The sequence below is a fragment of the Sinocyclocheilus grahami genome, unplaced genomic scaffold (genome assembly GCF_001515645.1).
Source record: "Sinocyclocheilus grahami isolate Dianchi unplaced genomic scaffold, SAMN03320097.WGS_v1.1 scaffold270.1, whole genome shotgun sequence".
Taxonomy (NCBI): domain Eukaryota; kingdom Metazoa; phylum Chordata; class Actinopteri; order Cypriniformes; family Cyprinidae; genus Sinocyclocheilus; species Sinocyclocheilus grahami.
The window spans coordinates 221,195-240,299 of NW_015505449.1; the positions used below are offsets into that span (position 1 = coordinate 221,195).

A 19,105-nucleotide genomic window follows, 5' to 3' on the forward strand; every position below is an offset into this window, starting at 1 on the left:
TAATTTCTGATATCTAAAATGGCTTTCTTACTAGTAACAATCACATTCATGATATCAGAAATGAACATTGTCACTAGTGACAATCAAATTGTTGATATCAAGAAGAAACATCCGTACTAGTAACCATGTGATTACTGATATCAAAAATAAAGGTTTTTACTAGTAAGAATTGTATTTCTGATATGTGAAGTTGGAATTTCAACTAGTAAGAAATCAGTTCTTGATATCAACAATTGATTTTGAATGGCAGCCTATGGTGACATTTAACTAGTGAAAATACAATTACAGATATCAAGAATTATAGTTTTTACTAGTTGAAAAGTAATTGTTGATATCAAGAATTAACATTGTTACTAGTGGAAATGTAGTTGCTGATATCAAAAATAGCCATTGTTACTAGTAGAAATCTAATTCATGATATCAAGAATGAACATTTTAACTAGTAAAAATTGAATTGTTGATATCAAGAATTCATATCCTGAGAATGAATAAAAGTCAAAAGGGCTTGCCATACATGTCATGTCAAAGAGGTTCACAGATCAATCTGAATGAGTTATTATTAAATTCATCTGAATCAAAATTATTTTAAACAGCTGCTCAACTATGTAGGAACCCTTTGTTTTAAACTTGAATCTTTCTGTTAATAACCTGCTACTTTACTTCCACCATACACTTTTATGAGGTCATTATGTCAGTATGTGTGAACTACCAAACATGCCTGGGTGTCAGGTGAGTAATGTAGTATTTGTCCCAATGAACACACATCCCGTATCTAGTCATAAAAACGCTTGGTATCTTTCATCAGCTTGACAGCTAATGACATTGCACTTAAAAGTGTTGTACTTCCATATAATCTAAAGACAAACATTTTCTGGAAGCTAGGTATAAGCTCACTCTGTGTGTTCATGTTTGTGTTTGTGCAGTCTGAATAACATCCCGTCAGATGGTAAACGGTCTACTGTTAGAAGCACTGGTTCGGAGGGCGGCACTTCCCTGAACTGCTCCGTAAACGCTGTCGATTTTAAGACCTTCAAAAGCACCTGGAATGAGGAAGTGCATATAAACAGAGAAAAATGGAAAGCACAAGCCGCAAAAGGTATAAACGCATACATATACACACACACTTTCAACAAAAATCGAGATGTTGTGCTGTAAATTATTAGTAACGCTTGCTCCTGTTGCTCATACTAAGGGATAGGGAATTAAACAAACCCCTAACACTTAATATTAAAATCTGGCTTGTAACTTATGCTGAACATAAATAAATAGTGATTCACTGGTTGGACAATAGATCCGGGCCATATCTAAAGACCAGAAAATCATGAGAGTAAGGGCTCTTATGACTTGGGGCAGTAAGCAAAGCCATAGCAACTGCTGAAACACCCTAGCAACCACATAGAACACCTTATCAGTCGTATAGCAATACCCTGGCACTCATTTACAATGCCTTAGTATGCAAGGCCAAGCAGTACTCGTCTCTTCAGAAACTGTACAAATCTAGCTTCAAATATAATGTCGTTCAGAAATATAAACGAATTCATTATGAATAAAAGATTCAAGAGCTTGAGCTTAACAAACTTAAAAAATCGGTGGGGGATTCCACCGATACTGATTGCGTTCCAGGGGGTAAAATACATGTTTTTTTGGCAGGGTTCCCCTGGCATTCCAGGGGCTAAATATCACGTTGTTGGGGTCGTTTCAAGCCAACAGTGGCAACAGTGTTAAAGTATCCCAATTACACTGGAAAAACGCAGACCTGGCAACATTGCATCCTGTTTCTTTAATTTCTATTCATACTTATGCAAATGCAGGAGAACGGAAATGCAAAGATGTGGTAACTCTGACCTGTGAATTCAAATAGTGTTTGAGCAAAAGACTATCTAAATGTCACAGACTGAGAGACTTTTTTTTCCCCCAAGGAAATTAATACTTTTAGTCACCAAGGACTTATTAAATTGATCAAAATTTACAGTGGAGACATTTATAATGTTACAAAAGATTTATTTTTCAAATGAATGCTGTTGTTTTGAACTTTCTATTCATCGAGAATACTGAAAAAACTTGTTTCCACAAAAATATTAAGCAGAACAACTGCTTTCGACATTGATAGTATGAGGAAATATCAGCATATTAGAATGATTTCTGAAGGATCATGTGACACTGAAGACTGGAGTAATGATGCTGAAAATGCAGCTTTGCATCACAGGAATAAATTATATATTTAAATATATTAAAATAGAAAACAGTCATTTTAAATAGTAATAATATTTATCAATTTAGCTTGTTTTGATGTAAATTTGTGATCAAATAAATACGACCTTGCTAAGCATAAGAGACTTCTTTCTGAAACAATACAAATTCTTACCAAACCCTCAACTTCTGAACAATTAGTGTATCCAAAACATCATACAATAATTTTTTTAATTATCTGACCGCAGTTCACTGTTGTTCTACTGAAGCTCCTCGTCACCTGTATCTTTTCCGGGCTCGTTTGACTAGCGCCTGGTGCTGAGGTGAATTTGGAGCGTACGTCTGAAAAGTCTCCCGTTACATGTGGTCGTAAAAACGTTCTGCATATAAATAAATGCAATTCTTGTCAAGAAAAAAGAAACAGAGGCAGCTGTTTTGATTGGGGTGGCCAACCCAACTCCACCCCTGTGTTCATTGCATTAAATATTTTTAACGCATTAAACTGAAAAAATGTATCGCATGCTTTAACACACTAATTTTGACAGCACTTGTTTCAAGAAATTTTGCATGCTTGAAGTGACCTCATTTTCACAGTGCCAGCAATGAGGAACTGAATTTGTGTGTGTTAGATCTGGAAGAGAATGCCAAACAAGAAGAGAACGAGGAGAAAGATAATAAAACCGATACAGACACACAAAGCGGTGACAGCAAAGGCGATAATTCTAAAAAAGAAGACAAAATCAACACGGAAGACACAAGACAAGAGAAGGATTCAAAGACAGATCGAGAAGCTGCTGTCGATAACAAGGAGCCAACAGAGCAACAGCCCAGAGAGGAAGAGGGCAATAAAGACCCAGGGGGGGTAAATGGGGCTCAAACACCAGCGTCTGACGCCAAAGACCCCGAGACCAGCAGTGACACGGACAACAGTAAGCGAGCACACACCGGTGAGTGTCAAAGTTTTCAACAAATCTGTTGATTTTTTTTTTTATTAGATCATTTAAACTAATTTTACAGTTATATCCTGATATTTGGATATCATGTTCATATTTCTAACAAAATGCAGTGCCTTTTGTGTCTAACTTTTTTTCTAAACCTAAAGAACTGTACTGACCGATACTTGGTGAACTGGTTTACCTTATACATGATATAAACTAGTGGTTGACCAATATGGGTTTTGATAATTATTTTAATAATATTGTCATTATTATTATTGACAATATATCTGTCATACAGTATATATATATAATGTATAATGTCATAAAAAATGTGCGTGATGTAAACTAGTGGTTGACCAATATGGGTTTTGATAATGGCCAAAGCCAATAATGATATTTAGATACTGGCTGGTTGATAGCAGATTTAAAAAAAAAAACATAAATAATTACAAATAATATTTTAAATATTTAATAATATTGTTTATTTTTGACCCTGGACCACAAAACCAGTCTTAAATGTAAATTTTTCCGAAATTGAAATTAAGCTTTCTATTGATGTGTGGTTTGTTAGGATCTGACAATATTTGGCCGGTATACAACTATTTGAAAATATGGAATCTGAGCGTGCAAAAAAATCAAAATATTGAGAAAATCGCCTTTAAAGTTGTCCAAATGACGTCCTTAGCAATGCATATGACTAATCAAAAATGATGTTTTGATATATTTACGGTAGGAAATTTGCAAAATATCTTCATGGAACATGATCTTTACTTAATATCCTAATGATTTTTGGCATAAAAGAAAAATCGATAATTTTGACCCATACAATGTTTTTTTGGCTATTGCTACAAATATACCCCAGCGACTTAAGACTGCTTTTGTGGTCCAGGGTCACATTTTTATTATTACATTATGTATTTATTTAATGTCCAAAGAAAAGTAATGAAATTGCAGAATTTAAATAACTTTTATATTTTCCAAATTAAATTAATTTAAATATATTTCCTCAAAATGAATTAAAAAATACTGTGTAATTGTAATTTACACAATATTTTCTCAAAATGAATTTAAAAAATGAAAAGAAAAAGATTTGTGAATAGAATATGTCGAGTAATCGAACACAGTTATCATACTATGCTAATAATCAGTATTTCAATATGGCTAAATATGGGCCAATATATATAGGTCTATCACTACCATAAACTGTACTATACTTGCTTTACCACTTTTGCCTTGCTTACCTTTGTGTTTGTTGTAACCAAGCACTATCACAGCCAAACGTTTACATGTTGAAAAGACGGTGGTTTTGTTCTTAAGTGTTTCTAGTATACTTGTACAGTAGTACACTTAAATTCTTATTCTTATGTGTTTTGTAGTGTACAGAGTGGTCCATGTTGTGTAGTGTGCTCTATAGGTTATACTGTACTCTACAATTTATAGTGTGCTGTGTGGTGTATAGAGTGTCATGTAATGTGTAGTGTCTGATGTCCTCAAGCAAGCATACTAACTAGTGTATACTACTTACTAGTGCTGTAATATATTGTGGTTTGAAATCGCTGTGTGCTGCAGTATGCTGAATTCTGTAGTGTATATGCATTTATGTTCTTGTCAGACATGTCTTACTAAAACTTGAAAAGAAGGATACGACTAAGGATACTTATTCAAAACGTTTCCAGAAAGACCGCAGAGCAGTAGTACTGTTAAACGGTTAGTGTAGCAGACAAATGGTTGTTTATGTTAGAAAAGCCCTTGTGTTTTCTTTTGTTTGTTTGCCCTGAGCAGACTCAGTTAGTGACCCGTGTCTTATCTGAATGTCAGGGAACGAGGAACTAAACTCACCTGACAGTGACGACAGTGAAAGCAAGAGAGCGGACGGTAACACCATCATCTCCTTTAACTGCTATTGGCATCACATAGCAGCTGAATACTAATTTGCATACTAGCAGCCTAATTTGCGGCTCTGTGTCCTAACCAGCCGTGACTCAACAAGTTTGCAGTAACAAGTCTGTCCACACTCAAAATAAAAATCACTGCAAATCAGAACATATCGGGTGATGTTTCATTGTGGACGGGGCTACATATATCATCATGACAGAAGTCTAAACTAAGATTGTCTTGTTTTTGTCACAGTCACAACTGGTTGTAACAAAAAACTCAGAACATGGAAGAAATGTTACAAGTTTTTATTACTTGTTTTATTGTGTTGCACCTGGTTAGGACACAGTGTACAATAGTGACTACAGCATCATAAAACTGCACTCACATAATAAAGAGAAAATAATAATCTTGGGAGTCATATCAGTCCAAAAAAAAAAAACATACAAGGGTACATTCCTCTAAAATCCAATGGAAGTATTTTATTATCCGAGCACCTTTGGCATACTTTTTTTAAAAACAGATTATGATTTGTGACACTCCTTATCTCATACTTATTTAGAACGGATAGTATGTCAAATGTGAATCAGCCGCTATGAGCAGGACAGCTACTTTAGGTTCATTTCCTCTCATCAAGGATAACTGGCAGAAAAACCCATAGTGATTTGATACCTTCACACATTTTCTTTCACCTCTGCATTTCACCTAAAAATTAATCCGTTTACTTGGCCTTGTGTTCTTCCAAACCTGTATGACTTCCTTTCAGGTGCGATGTCCTGGACCTTTTTTTTTTGTCCATATAGTGAATGGGGCTCTTGCTCTGAAAAAAGGACAAAAAGGAGGTCCAAAAAAGAAAAAGCACAATTAAAGTAGTCCATGTGACTTATACACTATGTACAATAGTTTTGTGTGCCATTTAAATTATGAAATTTGAATAAAAAAATTAAAAACTGAACTTAAAATTATCCACTAAAAGTGCTTACCCTCACTGCAGAAAATGACTTTTTTGTCCTTTTTTTAAACTTGTTTTTCAGTGAAATATTTAAATATCCTTCATAACACTGCATAAGATATTAAAACTTATCCTAGGTTTTATCTTTAATAGAAATGTGTTTTGTTTTACTATGCTTTGAGATATTTTTACCTGCTCGTTAAGTAAAAGTAAAAAATTCAGTAAATGCAGTAATATTGTGAAATATTATTACAATTTATTATGACCGTTTTATATTTGAATATATTTTTAAAATATAATTTATTCCTTTGATGCAAAGCTGAATTTTCAGCATCATTACTCCAGTTTTCAGTGTCACATGATCCTTCAGAAATCATTCTAATATGCTGATTTGCTGCTCAAGAAACATATATAAATATTATGTGTGTGTGTGTGTGTGTGTGTGTGTGTGTGTGTGTGTGTGTGTGTGTGCGTGTGCGTGTGCGTGTATGTAAAACTGACCCCAAGCTTTTGCACAGTATTATATATGGATTCAAGGATTCATAGATATTTTAACTGGAAAATAAGACAAAAATACTTGTTCTGCAGTGCTTTCAAACATGCTGCGTCAAGATCCGTCGTCACAGATTTAATATCAGACCTCATTGTTTCCAACATGATCAATAGTCGTTGATGTCAAACTGAGCTAAATGCATCTTTGATGCTTTTTTGTCATTTTTTTTACCTTGACAGCCCCCATCCCAGTTCACTTTTGTTGTATGAAAGAACAGACATTCTGCAAAGTAATGCCTCTTGTGTTCCACTAAAGAAAGGCAATCACATGGGTTTGGATTGACATGATGATCAAATTTTCACTTTTCATTGAAGCATCCAAAAACATTATGAAACCTTCAAAATCACCTTTTCTGAGATGATAAAGTCAGCATACAGTAGACAGTGAGAGATGTTGTACTGTATACAACTACAGACAAAGACTATCCATATATGTGTTTAGTTCATCTCTCCATCATGTGGCATGTCAGTTGTCATAGCACCTCATTCCCCTGTCAGACATCAGTCAGAGCTGTGGAACAGGAGCTCTAAATGTGCCAAATATCTGCTCTCCTCTGCAGACTCAGAAGACGAGCACAGTCACTGTGGGATCTCCCCCTCTTCACTGGCAGACAGTGCAGCCGCTGCATCTGCGCCTGATGCAGACTAACAGCACTCCAAATCCTGTACTATGCTGTCACCTGGTGGTTATTTTTTATTATTCATCTTTTCTTTTCTTTTTTTGAGGACATTTCACATTTTAAAATCAGATCTTTTTGTCTCTGATGGAGTTTATTTTTTCATACTTTCTGTAATTCACATCTGTCTTCAAGGATGCACTCCAGGTTTTGGTTCAGAGATACACAAAACCATAGAGAACTGAGACTTTGGCATGAAACGGATGTACAAAAGTCATGCATGGTGCTGCGGTAGCTTTTGGAAACTGTTGGCACCAAAGCCACACGCATGAAGATGAAATGTGTCCCGTGTCAAGTTGAAGGAGACCAACCCAGCTGATGTTCTTCCCTCGGGACAACACGACATCTGCTGACCACTCAAGCGCCAAACCTGCACAGACAGTGAATGGAGAACTTCAAAGAACTTCAGTTCCTTAGAGCGCTCATGCAACCATATCACCTTCAACGGTTACCGTGTCCAAAGAATGTCTGCAGAACTGCTGTTCATTTACCTCTTATTTTTATTTGTTAGTCGTAAATTTGATGTTGCTGTCATCCTGTTTTTTTTTTTTGTTCTGTGTATGATACTGTACAGTTTCCATCGTGTGTGTCTTCTGTACATATGCTTTCAGGAGCTTCTTCATATCAAACCGTGTATGTGATTGAGGGTTTGATCGTTAATATAATGACCCATAATCCTTTGCCAATATCCATGCCAGTGTCACTTTGATCATAGAAGAATTTTTCACAAATAGCTCAGTTCTGTCACAATATGACAAGTTTGACAACTATTCAAATGATTTTGTTATATGTGATTTGCACAACATATATCTACGTCAGTTGGATATTGTGAAATTACAAAGAAAATGAATGCTTATAGGGGTCCAAAAGTATGAGGCCACACTGAAAATCTGGTGTTTTCTTTAAAAAAAAAAAAGTAATATATCAAAATTTAAGTGTTATGATGTAACATTAGAAATATATATTTAATTAGTAAATATTAATATACATTTTTGAGCTTCTCACTCAAATTGTTAATATATTATTTGATATATTACATTTTGTATATTATAATTTTTAAAAAATTTAAATTTTAAACAATTTATTTTTTTGCATTAAATTGGAAAAATACTAAATTAGCCTCAGATTTTTGAACCCCACTATATGTATTAAAGGAATAATTAATCTAAAAATTAAAATGTACTCACACTCAGAGGCCATCTAAGATGTAGATGAGTTTGTTTCTTCATCGGAACAGATTTGGAGAAATGTAGCATTACATCACTTGCTCATCAATGGATCCTCTGCAGTGAATGGGTGCCGTCAGAAAACAGCTGATAAAAACATCACAATAATCCACACCACTCCAGTCCATCAATTAATGTCTTGTGAAGTAAAAAGCTGCATGTTTGTAAGAAGTCCATCATTAAGACATTTTAACTGTAATTTAATACTCATTCATAGGGGAAGTCGTGGCCTAATGGTTAGAGAGTCGGACTCGTAACCCAAAGGTTGCAGTTCGAATCTCGCACCGGCAGGGATTGTAGGTGGGGGGAGTGAATGTACAGCGCTCTCTCCCACCTTCAATACCATGACTGAGGTGCCCCTGAGCAAGGTACCGAACCGCCAACTGCTCCCCAGGCGCCGCAGCAAAAAAAAAATGGCTGCCCACTGCTCCGGGTGTGTGTTCACGGTGTGTGTGTGTGTTCACTGCTGTGTGTGTGCACTTTGGATGGGATAAATGCAGAGCACTAATTCTGAGTATGGCTCACCATACTTGGCCACATGTCACGTCACTTTCCATCACTTGCTCATCAATGGATCCTCTGCAGTGAATGGGTGCCGTCAGAAAACAGCTGATAAAAACATCACAATAATCCACACCACTCCAGTCCATCAATTAATGTCTTGTGAAGTAAAAAGCTGCATGTTTGTAAGAAGTCCATCATTAAGACATTTTAACTGTAATTTAATACTCATTCATAGGGGAAGTCGTGGCCTAATGGTTAGAGAGTCGGACTCGTAACCCAAAGGTTGCAGTTCGAATCTCGCACCGGCAGGGAGGTGGGGGGAGTGAATGTACAGCGCTCTCTCCCACCTTCAATACCATGACTGAGGTGCCCCTGAGCAAGGTACCGAACCGCCAACTGCTCCCCAGGCGCCGCAGCAAAAAAAAAATGGCTGCCCACTGCTCCGGGTGTGTGTTCACGGTGTGTGTGTGTGTTCACTGCTGTGTGTGTGCACTTTGGATGGGATAAATGCAGAGCACTAATTCTGAGTATGGCTCACCATACTTGGCCACATGTCACGTCACTTTCACTTTCATTCTGACGGCACCCATTCACTGCAGAGGATCCATTGGTGAGCAAGTGATGTAATGCTACATTTCTCCAAATCTGTTTAGATGACAACACAAACTCATCTGAGGGTGAGTACATTTTTAGCAAATGTATTTTTTTATGTGAACTATTCCTTTAAAATTAATGAAGGTACAGCTGCCCTTTTAAAAAACAAATTATATCTGATTATCTGTGTTATTATGAGCCAAATCTGATGGGCCAATTTCTCTCTTAAACCTCTGCGGAGGTTGTCAGCTGTTCAAGATCTTAAAATTTAGTAAATTTTATAATTTTCACATTAGGTTGTGTTTTGAATTTTCTTCTATTTTTGTATTGAATGTATATAAAAGATTATATTATGTATTAAGTGTTTATAGGGAAATTTGGTATGAACAATGAACAATATAGATTAATTGTAGGAAGGTGTACTATTCATGCTTACTCAAATCTCTGAGAGAATTATGATCTTATTTTTATTTTTCAATCTGGTAAATGAGGAAATAGATTAAAGCACATTTTAGCATGAGCATCTTGATCAGTCAGGTGCTGCGTGCTGATATTACATTTTAGTTCACTGTGCTAGCGAGGTTTTTATGTCCCTGTCTGTGCCGCTCATCTTCTCAGAGTATAATGCACATGTTCATGTGAATCTTTTCATATATAAATTGTAAAATGCAGAAAACTACAAAAAAAGGCTTCTTGTAAATAGGCTGTTATAAATAAGCAGCAAAATCCAGTGTAAATGTCTCTGTTGCCTCAACCAAAGATGAATATAATGTCTGTACGTCATTTATCTGGAGGTCATCGCAAACCATCATTCATGCATACTTCTATGAATCATTGGTTAGAAAGCAAGAAAGAAAGATAAAGAAGGAAGCATTGTTGCCTTAAATCTATTATTAATTACAAATCCTTGGGAATTATTATCTGTTGTCATTCATAGATTATTTGTGTTCATCTTCCTGTTTAGTCATCTTTCTCTGACTCAGTTCTGAGTCATGACACATATCTTGAGCTTGCTTTTTTCCGTGCTTATGTCAACGCTTTCTTCATCTCTGAGAGACATTGAAGTGATTTCAACATTTTTATTTTACTGGAGAGTTGTGAATGTCAGCATGTTGCTCTTCTCAGCTGTGAGGCTGAACTTTGCAAAGCACATTTGATTGGTTGATACTGTGCCACTATAAAATATTATGAATATTATAGTGATATTTTGTTTTATTTATTTTGTTTATTGCCCCTCCTTTCCTATTAAATTCCCACGAGCAGAAGCAGAGAGTTGGTGACATACGGCCAATATCATTTTCTTAATCATATTTTTCCAGCAAAACATCTAAACATTCTTAAAACAAGCCATATATATATATATTGTTTTATGCAGAAATCAAATAGCATATAGAGAGTTTTATGAATTGAAAGAAGAAAAAGTATCATTTGAAAATATATTCTCTGAAAACAAACCTTGTCCAGTTCATTTGATCTTTGTTTTAAGAATGTTTTGATGTAAAACAACACAATGCTGATTAAGAAACCTCTTTGCTGGATGAACTGAGTCCATACTAAGTTACACGTTCTCTGACTGTAACTGTTTTTAGAAATGTCTTGCCTCAAATCTTGAAAGTTCTTTTTTAACCTCATGTTTAGCACATTTAGGCTCAGAATGTGAAATTATGTAAGTGAAATGTACATTTATAGAATATTGAAGTTGATGAGTAAATATGGCACAGTGAGATTCTGCCTTAATAAGTGTGTTTAGTTCTGCTTTGTAGTAACTGGCATGTGTTCGGCTCAGTTGAGTACATATGTGTTTGCCAGGAAACCGGTGTTTATGTCAAAACTAAGCTATTTTTAATTTAGTTTTTTTTTTTTTTATCCTCATATACAGCGTATCTTCTCCTGCATTCAAACACATACTAACTTCTATTAGTAAAATAAAAGGATACTCTGATCAGCAGTGCACTAGTGGTTGCCTCAAATCTTGAAAGTTCTTTTTTAACCTCATGTTTAGCACATTTAGGCTCAGAATGTGAAATTATGTAAGTGAAATGTACATTTATAGAATATTGAAGTTGATGAGTAAATATGGCACAGTGAGATTCTGCCTTAATAAGTGTGTTTAGTTCTGCTTTGTAGTAACTGGCATGTGTTCGGCTCAGTTGAGTACATATGTGTTTGCCAGGAAACCGGTGTTTATGTCAAAACTAAGCTATTTTTAATTTAGTTTTTTTTTTTTTTTAATCCTCACATACAGCGTATCTTCTCCTGCAATCAAACACATACTAACTTCTATTAGTAAAATAAAAGGATACTCTGATCAGCAGTGCACTAGTGACATAAATCATACTGTACAGTCATCTGTTGGCTATCTAGTGTACTGCATCACTGCCGTCAAACATATTTTGAGATCCACACATTGTTTCGTTAACCTTTTTATTACTTCCCAAAGTATAATTTGCCATGAGAAGTATTTTTTTCTACATTAATGTCGTTGACCCATTCATTACTTTTTTATTTCAAAAAGAAAAAAAATTTAAACCATAAGGCAGGTGTGGTCATGTGATCATGCTTGTTTCGATGCTCCTTAATTGCACTTTTGTGACAATAAATCTTTACTCAAAGGGCTCAGATGACGAGTTTGAGTGTTTATTTTGATATATTTGATCTTTATGTTTTAAAAATGTACAAAAGCTGTATTAACAGAATGGTTGTTAAGAATCTGCTCTGTTTTTTGCAGCCTCGACTCGCCGCAAATACCACCTGGTCAGATACAGTAAGAAACCCAGTTACTGTGCCAACTCCTACTTGCCCTCCCGCCCGCAGAAAGAGGACAGCAAACCCACAGACCCCCGTAGCAGGGCCAGACACCTACAGAGCATCTCTCTGAGACGGGGGAGGTGACCCTACCTGTAGCACACACACTTCTGTCTGTTCTGCACTGATGATGGAGTTGAGTGATGCTATTTCAACCCAAAATCAAAAAAAAAAAATTATATTTTGCATGAAGATAGTACAGTCTATTTTACGACCAATATGATTTTTGCATTATGACAGTTTTTGACAATTAAGCACTTTCCCTGAAAATTCTTATTACTGTAGTGTATACAGACAAATTAAAAAAAAGTAAAAAAGGAACATTTATTTGTATTTTTATTTATTTTTTAATTCACGTTTTATTTACATTTGAATGTATAATATATAATTATTTTAGAAATTTTTTGAATTCTTATTTTCAATTGTGATGCCCATTGCCTTAATACAGTATTTTATGTTTTTAATTTCATTCCCATAAAAAAATATACTATACTTCCCATGCCAGTTTATTTAGTATTTATATCAACATAAACTAAAGGCACTACAACTTCCATGATGAATGAGTACTTTAAAAACAATGTTTTATAGTTTTCCTTTCTTTTAACCGTAATAAGAATTGGGGAGGAAAATCTGCTTAATTGAGCAATATATAAATTATTTTTTATTTGTAATATTATATATACGCGCGCGCACACACACACACACACCCATATAATTTTTCTTAGTTTTGGTCATTCTTATTTTCAGTTGTGATGCACATTCCATAAAAAAAATAGTGATACAAATTTTTAAAAAATAATATATATATATATCATTTTATTTAATTACCATAATTCACATTTTGTTCTTTTGATTTTGGGGTGAAATATGACATGGACATGTTCTTGACAGGTTTCTTGAGATTTACCCAATTAATGTAATCTGCTGTTTTATACTTAACCTGTTTAATCCCAAATTTTTTATTTGCAATTGGTAACCCTTTGAAATAATCAATAATTATTTTTTTATTCTTTTTTGGAAAAGTGTGTGAAAAAATTTGTTTTATGGTCAGTTACAATGGTGTAACTTGAGATTAAAAATACTTGTCTCAAGTATTTAGTGAGATAATGTGTAACTGAATTAACATATATCTGCAGTCGTCAAAATTTAGATATATCTCAGCCCAGCTATTTTAAACTCTGTTTCATCACATTCTATAGGGTTACTATGCATAAAAACTCTTATACAACACTGATAGGAATACACTAATGCACTAGAAAATTCACTAAAAGAAAACAGAAAATGCACTAAAACACCAGTCGGTAACATTTTTAGAGCTTTATAAATGAAAACCTTCTTTACGGTCACTATTGTGAATGGTGGGATTAAATGGGTTTTAATCACACACTGAAACACCCGTACATGTACATACTATGTTGGCACCACTTTCAGAATTATTATAATAGTTCTTTAGGTTGATTTAGACAAATATCGTCTCTGCTGTCCATATGACATGAGTGATAAAACACATGCACCTAATTCACACTTTTCCAACCTTTACGCTACGATGTTCATGTTGTAATTAAAATATGTTCTTTGCATCATTCCAAGTTGTTTATACAGTGTAACGCTCAAGTGACGAAATGACAACGCAAAAAATATCTGCAAAACCTACATTTAATGAAGGCTCAGACGACAATCAAAAATAACACTAGCAACAATAAAAACCAAATGTTTGAAACACATCTACTTCTTCATCTCCTTCTCCTCATCCTCCTGATGAATCATTCGAGCCTCTGTCTTCATCAGTCTCACGCCTGCAAAAGAAAAGTGCAAAGAACTGAGACAAAGAGACAGCGAGAGATGGCTGGAGAGGGTGATTGAGTGAAAGGATGAAAGTGAGAACGCGAGAAATCAAAGTCTTGCCTGGTATGAGTGGAGGGATGTTGAGTACGGGAGTGTCTTTCCTGCGGGGTTTCTTCTGTCCCAGATTATCCTGCTGATGTTCCTCGGAGCTGTGCTTCTGATTGTCCATTTCAGTGTTCCCATCTGCAGAAGAACATTTCAGAAACAGGCTCACACTGCTGGTCTGTATGTATCAGTCAGACTGTCGCCATCTGTTACGCCTTTGTTACTTCCACTGGATGCTGTTTACCCATATTTTGACCCTTCTATTATCAATATGTAGTTATTTTCCTTAAAAAAATAAGGTTGTGCATGCAGAAATGCAGTGAAAAACAGGCTGCGGTACTCACAGAGATGTTCATGCATGGTGAGTGTGTGTTCGGCTTTGTCTGAGAGTGACCTCACACAGTCAGTGGACATGCTCCCCACAGCAGTCTGTTCAGGTATCAGATAACAGCTCGTGTTCAGCACACACACACACACACACACTCATATACATGACAAAGGCTCTGTCATATTTACTGGAAAGCATATTTACTGAATGTTTGAAGCTGATTAAACAAAAGCAGCTTCTCACTTCACAAAATGATCATTTTATATCTGCTTGGGCTCTGAATTTAATGCTATTAGTTAGTTTTATGTATTATGGTTAATTATGTCATGTTAAAGCACTATATTTAAATGCATCATATTAGATAGACAAAAAAAACATAATGTGTTTGATTCCATGTTAATATTCATTTTTCCAAGACAATATGTACTTTCTCCAGGAAATTACATGACAGGGAAAATAAAAATGTGCTAAATTTACATTTGAGTCTCAGTCAGCTAACAAAAATAACACCAACAGCAATGAAAAAATACTTTTGGTACATAAAAACACATCTTTTTCTATTTTTTTTTTCATTTATTTGTATTTCTCTGATAAATATTAGTATTGCATTTATTCACATGCAAAGCAAATATATTAATATTACAAAAAAATTACATTCATATATATATATATATATATATATATATACGTATGTAATTTTTTTATTAGTTTTTATTTTTCATTTCATTTTTTACAGTATATATATACTGTAACCATTTTGTTTAAATTTAAATTACATTAAATTAAATGTATTACATTTATTACCTGAAATGCATCTTATATATCCAAAAATATATAAATAATATTTAAATAAGTGAATAAGTAATAAGTAACATTTGCTTCTGATTTGGTGTGTCCATCTACGATTAAAACATAATACATAATAAAATAGCATATACATATATATCTATCTATCTATCTATCTATGATAATAATAATAATAATAAAAATGGTAATAAATTACAAAACATAAGAAACAAAAATTACTCATGTACTTATGTTTAAATACTCCAAAAAACACGGTATATACTCATTTAAATATAATTTATTAATCAATTAACATTTTCTGAAATATGTTGGTAATTATCTTTAGATCCAGAAAAGAACTAAAGAAGTGAATTATAAGAAAGAGAGAGAGACCTTACCTCAGTGCAGCAGAGAGACGGAGAGCGAGTGCAGGCCAGATCAAAGACAGGGGTTATGTACTTCAGGAGGAGGGGCCTCCCCCAGTTCTGTCTCCATTAGAGCCTGTTGTCATGGTGACAGAGGTCCTTGTCATGTGTCAATCATCCCTGCTTCCATGAACGCACGTCATCGAGGTTAATGAAACAACTTCAATCATTTTTAAGCAGTGATTCAAACATGATGGAGGTGAGGTAGTTCAGATGGATTGTGTTAAGACGATGTTTTCAATGCAGTGATCCCTACTTCATTTGCTTTTGATTTTAAATGTGTCCATATCTAATTAAAACATACCACTTCATAAATAATAATGTTTAATATGACAATTTTTGCAGTTTGTGACGCATCTACACTCACCATAATCAGTGTTGGGGAAAGTTACTTTTAAAAGTAATGCATTACAATATTGCGTTACTCCATAAAAAGTAACTAATTACGTTACGTAGTTACTTTTTATGGAAAGTAATGCGTTACGTTACTTTTGCGTTACTTTTTAAATCTGGATAGGGCTTGCTTGTTTGTTTTTAAAATTAAAAAAAGTTTTATTTTTGGCAAATATAAAAGTCTTTTCACACCAAAAGTGAAATGAATCAGCCTCAGGCTGAAGGAAATGTAAATTTACATCCGTACAGTAGAATGCAGAAGAAGACATTTCAACACACTTCAGCAATAAAAAAAGACACACAAATGTTTGTCTAGAGTTATTTTTGGATCATCGAAGGTCAGAAGCAAAGACATTGGTTAATAGAATGGGATTAAATACATAAAGGATATTTGTGTTGTTTAACATTTAATTATTGCAGGTTTGTGTTATATTCTGAGCATTTTTTTAATTCATTTTGAAGAATACTGAATCCGTTTTTTCATTTTGTGAGTGAGGTTAATTAATGCATATTCATATTTATTTTAGAACTAAAGTAGCATCTTCTGATTTCTCTCAACATGGGGACAGGAGAGCTGTTAATCAATAAATTGGAAAAAAAGTAACTTGCGTTACTTATCTGAAAAAGTAACTCAGATGATCTCTTGTAAATTAAAAAGTAATGCATTACTGTACTAGTTACTTGAAAAAAGTAATCTGATTACGTAACTCGCGTTACTTGTAATGCGTTACCCCCAACTCTGACCATAACTCATTAAGAGCTCAATGGAGAGCGTGAACAAGAGGAAATGAATAATAATGGAAAACAATATGGACATTGTTTGCTGACCGTCTTTGATGTTTTGCTATTCTCCTCTGATGCGAATGGTTTCCTCCTCCCGTGTGGAGTGTGTATGGAGAGTGTGTGAAGTGTTTTTGATGATTTTTCATCCACTGAACCATCTTGTTAAACACGACACTGTATGTTTAACCGTTCATATGCCAACCTGACGCCTGGCAAGGGAGCGTCTGCCAAGAACATGAATGTAAACGTAAAAACCTGTTCTGACTGAATAAGGACACAGTGAGGCACTTTATACATGATCCCTAAATACTGAAAGCAGCTGCTACACGTACGGCTCATTATTGTAATTATCGTAATATTATATTTTTTTTACTGATGCATTTAACAGAAAAACACAGATACCGAACATTATTTATATATTTACCTTTGTTTATGGCATAGTAGAACGATTTTGAAATAAAATATTATTTTTAAATTTCTGAGGAAGTGACAACGAAGTAGCCTACTTCTGATAAAACGATTCAAACAGGTAAGTATCTTACGGTGTAATTATTCAATATTTCATTATTTCCACACTTATATTGTATAGCTCAATACTTTAGCTGTGTTACGTGTCAAAACAGTGAATAGTTTGTAGGCATAAAGTATTTTTTACCAGCAGCACTGATCTTCAACTCCGTATCATTCCCCAAAACATTTTGAATGTGACGAAGAATTGAATGGCTATTGTACAAAACATGGTTTGGAAGACTGTTATGATGACTTGTAATAACGTTTGATTTACAGGTGCATCTCAAAAAACTAGAATATCGTGAAAAAGTTCATTTTTTGTAACTTATTTAAAAAAGTGAAACTTTCATATTTTCTATAGATTCATTACATGCAAAGTAAAACATTTCAAAAGTTTTTTTGTTTTTGTTTTAATTTTGATGATTAGAGCTTACAGCTCATGAAAGTCAAAAATCCAGTATCTCAAAATATTAGAATATTTCAAAAGATCAATCAAAAAAATAAAAAAGAAGGATTTGCAAAACAGAAAAACTCAAATTCTTTAAAGTATGTTAATTTATGCACTCAATACTTGGTCGGGGCTCCTTGAGCACAAATGGCTGCATCAGTGAGGTGTGGCATGGAAGCGATCAGTCTGTGGCACTGCTGAGGCACTATTGAAGCACAGGTTTCTTTAATAGCGGCCTTCAGTGCATGTGTATGGTTGGATCGACTGTTTCTCAACTTTCTCTTGAAAATATCCCATAGATTCCATATGGGGTTCAGGTCAGGCATGTTGGCTGGCCAATCAAGCACAGTAATATCATGGTCAGCAAACCACTTGGAAGTGGTTTTGGCACTGTGGCCAGGTGCTAAGTCCTGCTGAAAAAGGAAATCAGCATGGTAGACGGCTGCATTGATTTTGGACTTGATAAAACACAAGGACCAATACCAGCAGACACCACGGCACCCCAAATCATCACTGACTTCGGAAACGTCACACTGGACTTCAAGCAGCTTGGATTCTGTGCCTCTCCATTCTTCCTCCAGACTCCAGACCTTGATTTCCAAATGAAATGCAAAATTTACTTTTATCTGAAAAGAGGACTTTGGGCCACTGAGCATCAGTCCAGTTCTTTTTTTTCCTTAGCCCAGGTAAGATGCTTCTGACGTCTTTTCTGTTTCAGAAGTGGCTTGGTAGCCCTTTTCCTGAAGACGTCTGAGCGTGGTGACTCTTGATGCACTGACTCCAGCTGCAGTCCACTCCTTGTGAAGTTCTCCCAAGTGTTTGAAACGGCTTTGTTTGACAGTAATCTCAAGCTTGAGGTCATCCTTGTTGCTTGTGCACCTTTTCCTTCCCAATTTCTTCTTTCCAGTCAACTTTGCATTTAATATGCTTCGATACAGCACTCTGTGAACAGCCACCCCTTTCAGTAATGACCTTCTGTGACTTACCCTCTTTGTAGAGGGTGTCAGTGATTGTCTTCTGGACCATTGCCAAGTCAGCAGTCTTCCCCATTATTGTGGTTTCAAAAAACAAGAGATACCCGGAATTTATACTGTAGGGATGGTAATTTAATGACACTCAAATGTAAATATTCTAATAATTTGAGATACTGGATTTTTGACTTTTATGAGCTGTAAGTTCTAATCATCAAAATTAAAACAAAAACACTTTTGAAATGTTTTACTTTACAT

The 19,105-nt window shown here is 34.8% G+C and overlaps 1 protein-coding gene and 1 long non-coding RNA gene across 2 annotated transcripts; one reads left to right on the top strand and one right to left on the bottom strand.

Moving 5' to 3' along the window:
- The first annotated feature begins 688 nt into the window (after positions 1-688).
- On the top strand, positions 689-12,471 carry LOC107599713 (calcium/calmodulin-dependent 3',5'-cyclic nucleotide phosphodiesterase 1C-like). The gene is made up of 4 exons (XM_016291399.1): positions 689-729; positions 924-1,096; positions 2,820-3,137; positions 12,237-12,471. The coding sequence occupies exons 1-4, from the start codon at positions 689-691 to the stop codon at positions 12,398-12,400; spliced, it is 696 nt and encodes a 231-aa protein (XP_016146885.1). The 3' UTR covers positions 12,401-12,471.
- Positions 12,472-14,222: 1,751 nt separating this feature from the next.
- On the bottom strand, positions 14,223-15,849 carry LOC107599743 (uncharacterized). Its single transcript, XR_001610695.1, has 3 exons — positions 15,716-15,849; positions 14,548-14,632; positions 14,223-14,341 (listed from the first exon to the last, which is right to left on the bottom strand). It is a non-coding gene; the product is annotated as an uncharacterized lncRNA (long non-coding RNA).
- Between the last annotated feature and the right edge of the window lie 3,256 nt (positions 15,850-19,105).

Coding starts and splice junctions, on each gene's coding strand:
- LOC107599713 (XM_016291399.1), top strand. CDS start 689: ATGTCAGTATGTGTGAACTACCAAACATGCCTGGGTGTCAG. Junction 730..923: donor CAAACATGCCTGGGTGTCAG/GTGAGTAATGTA, acceptor GTGTTTGTGCAG/TCTGAATAACATCCCGTCAG. Junction 1,097..2,819: donor GAAAGCACAAGCCGCAAAAG/GTATAAACGCAT, acceptor TGTGTGTGTTAG/ATCTGGAAGAGAATGCCAAA.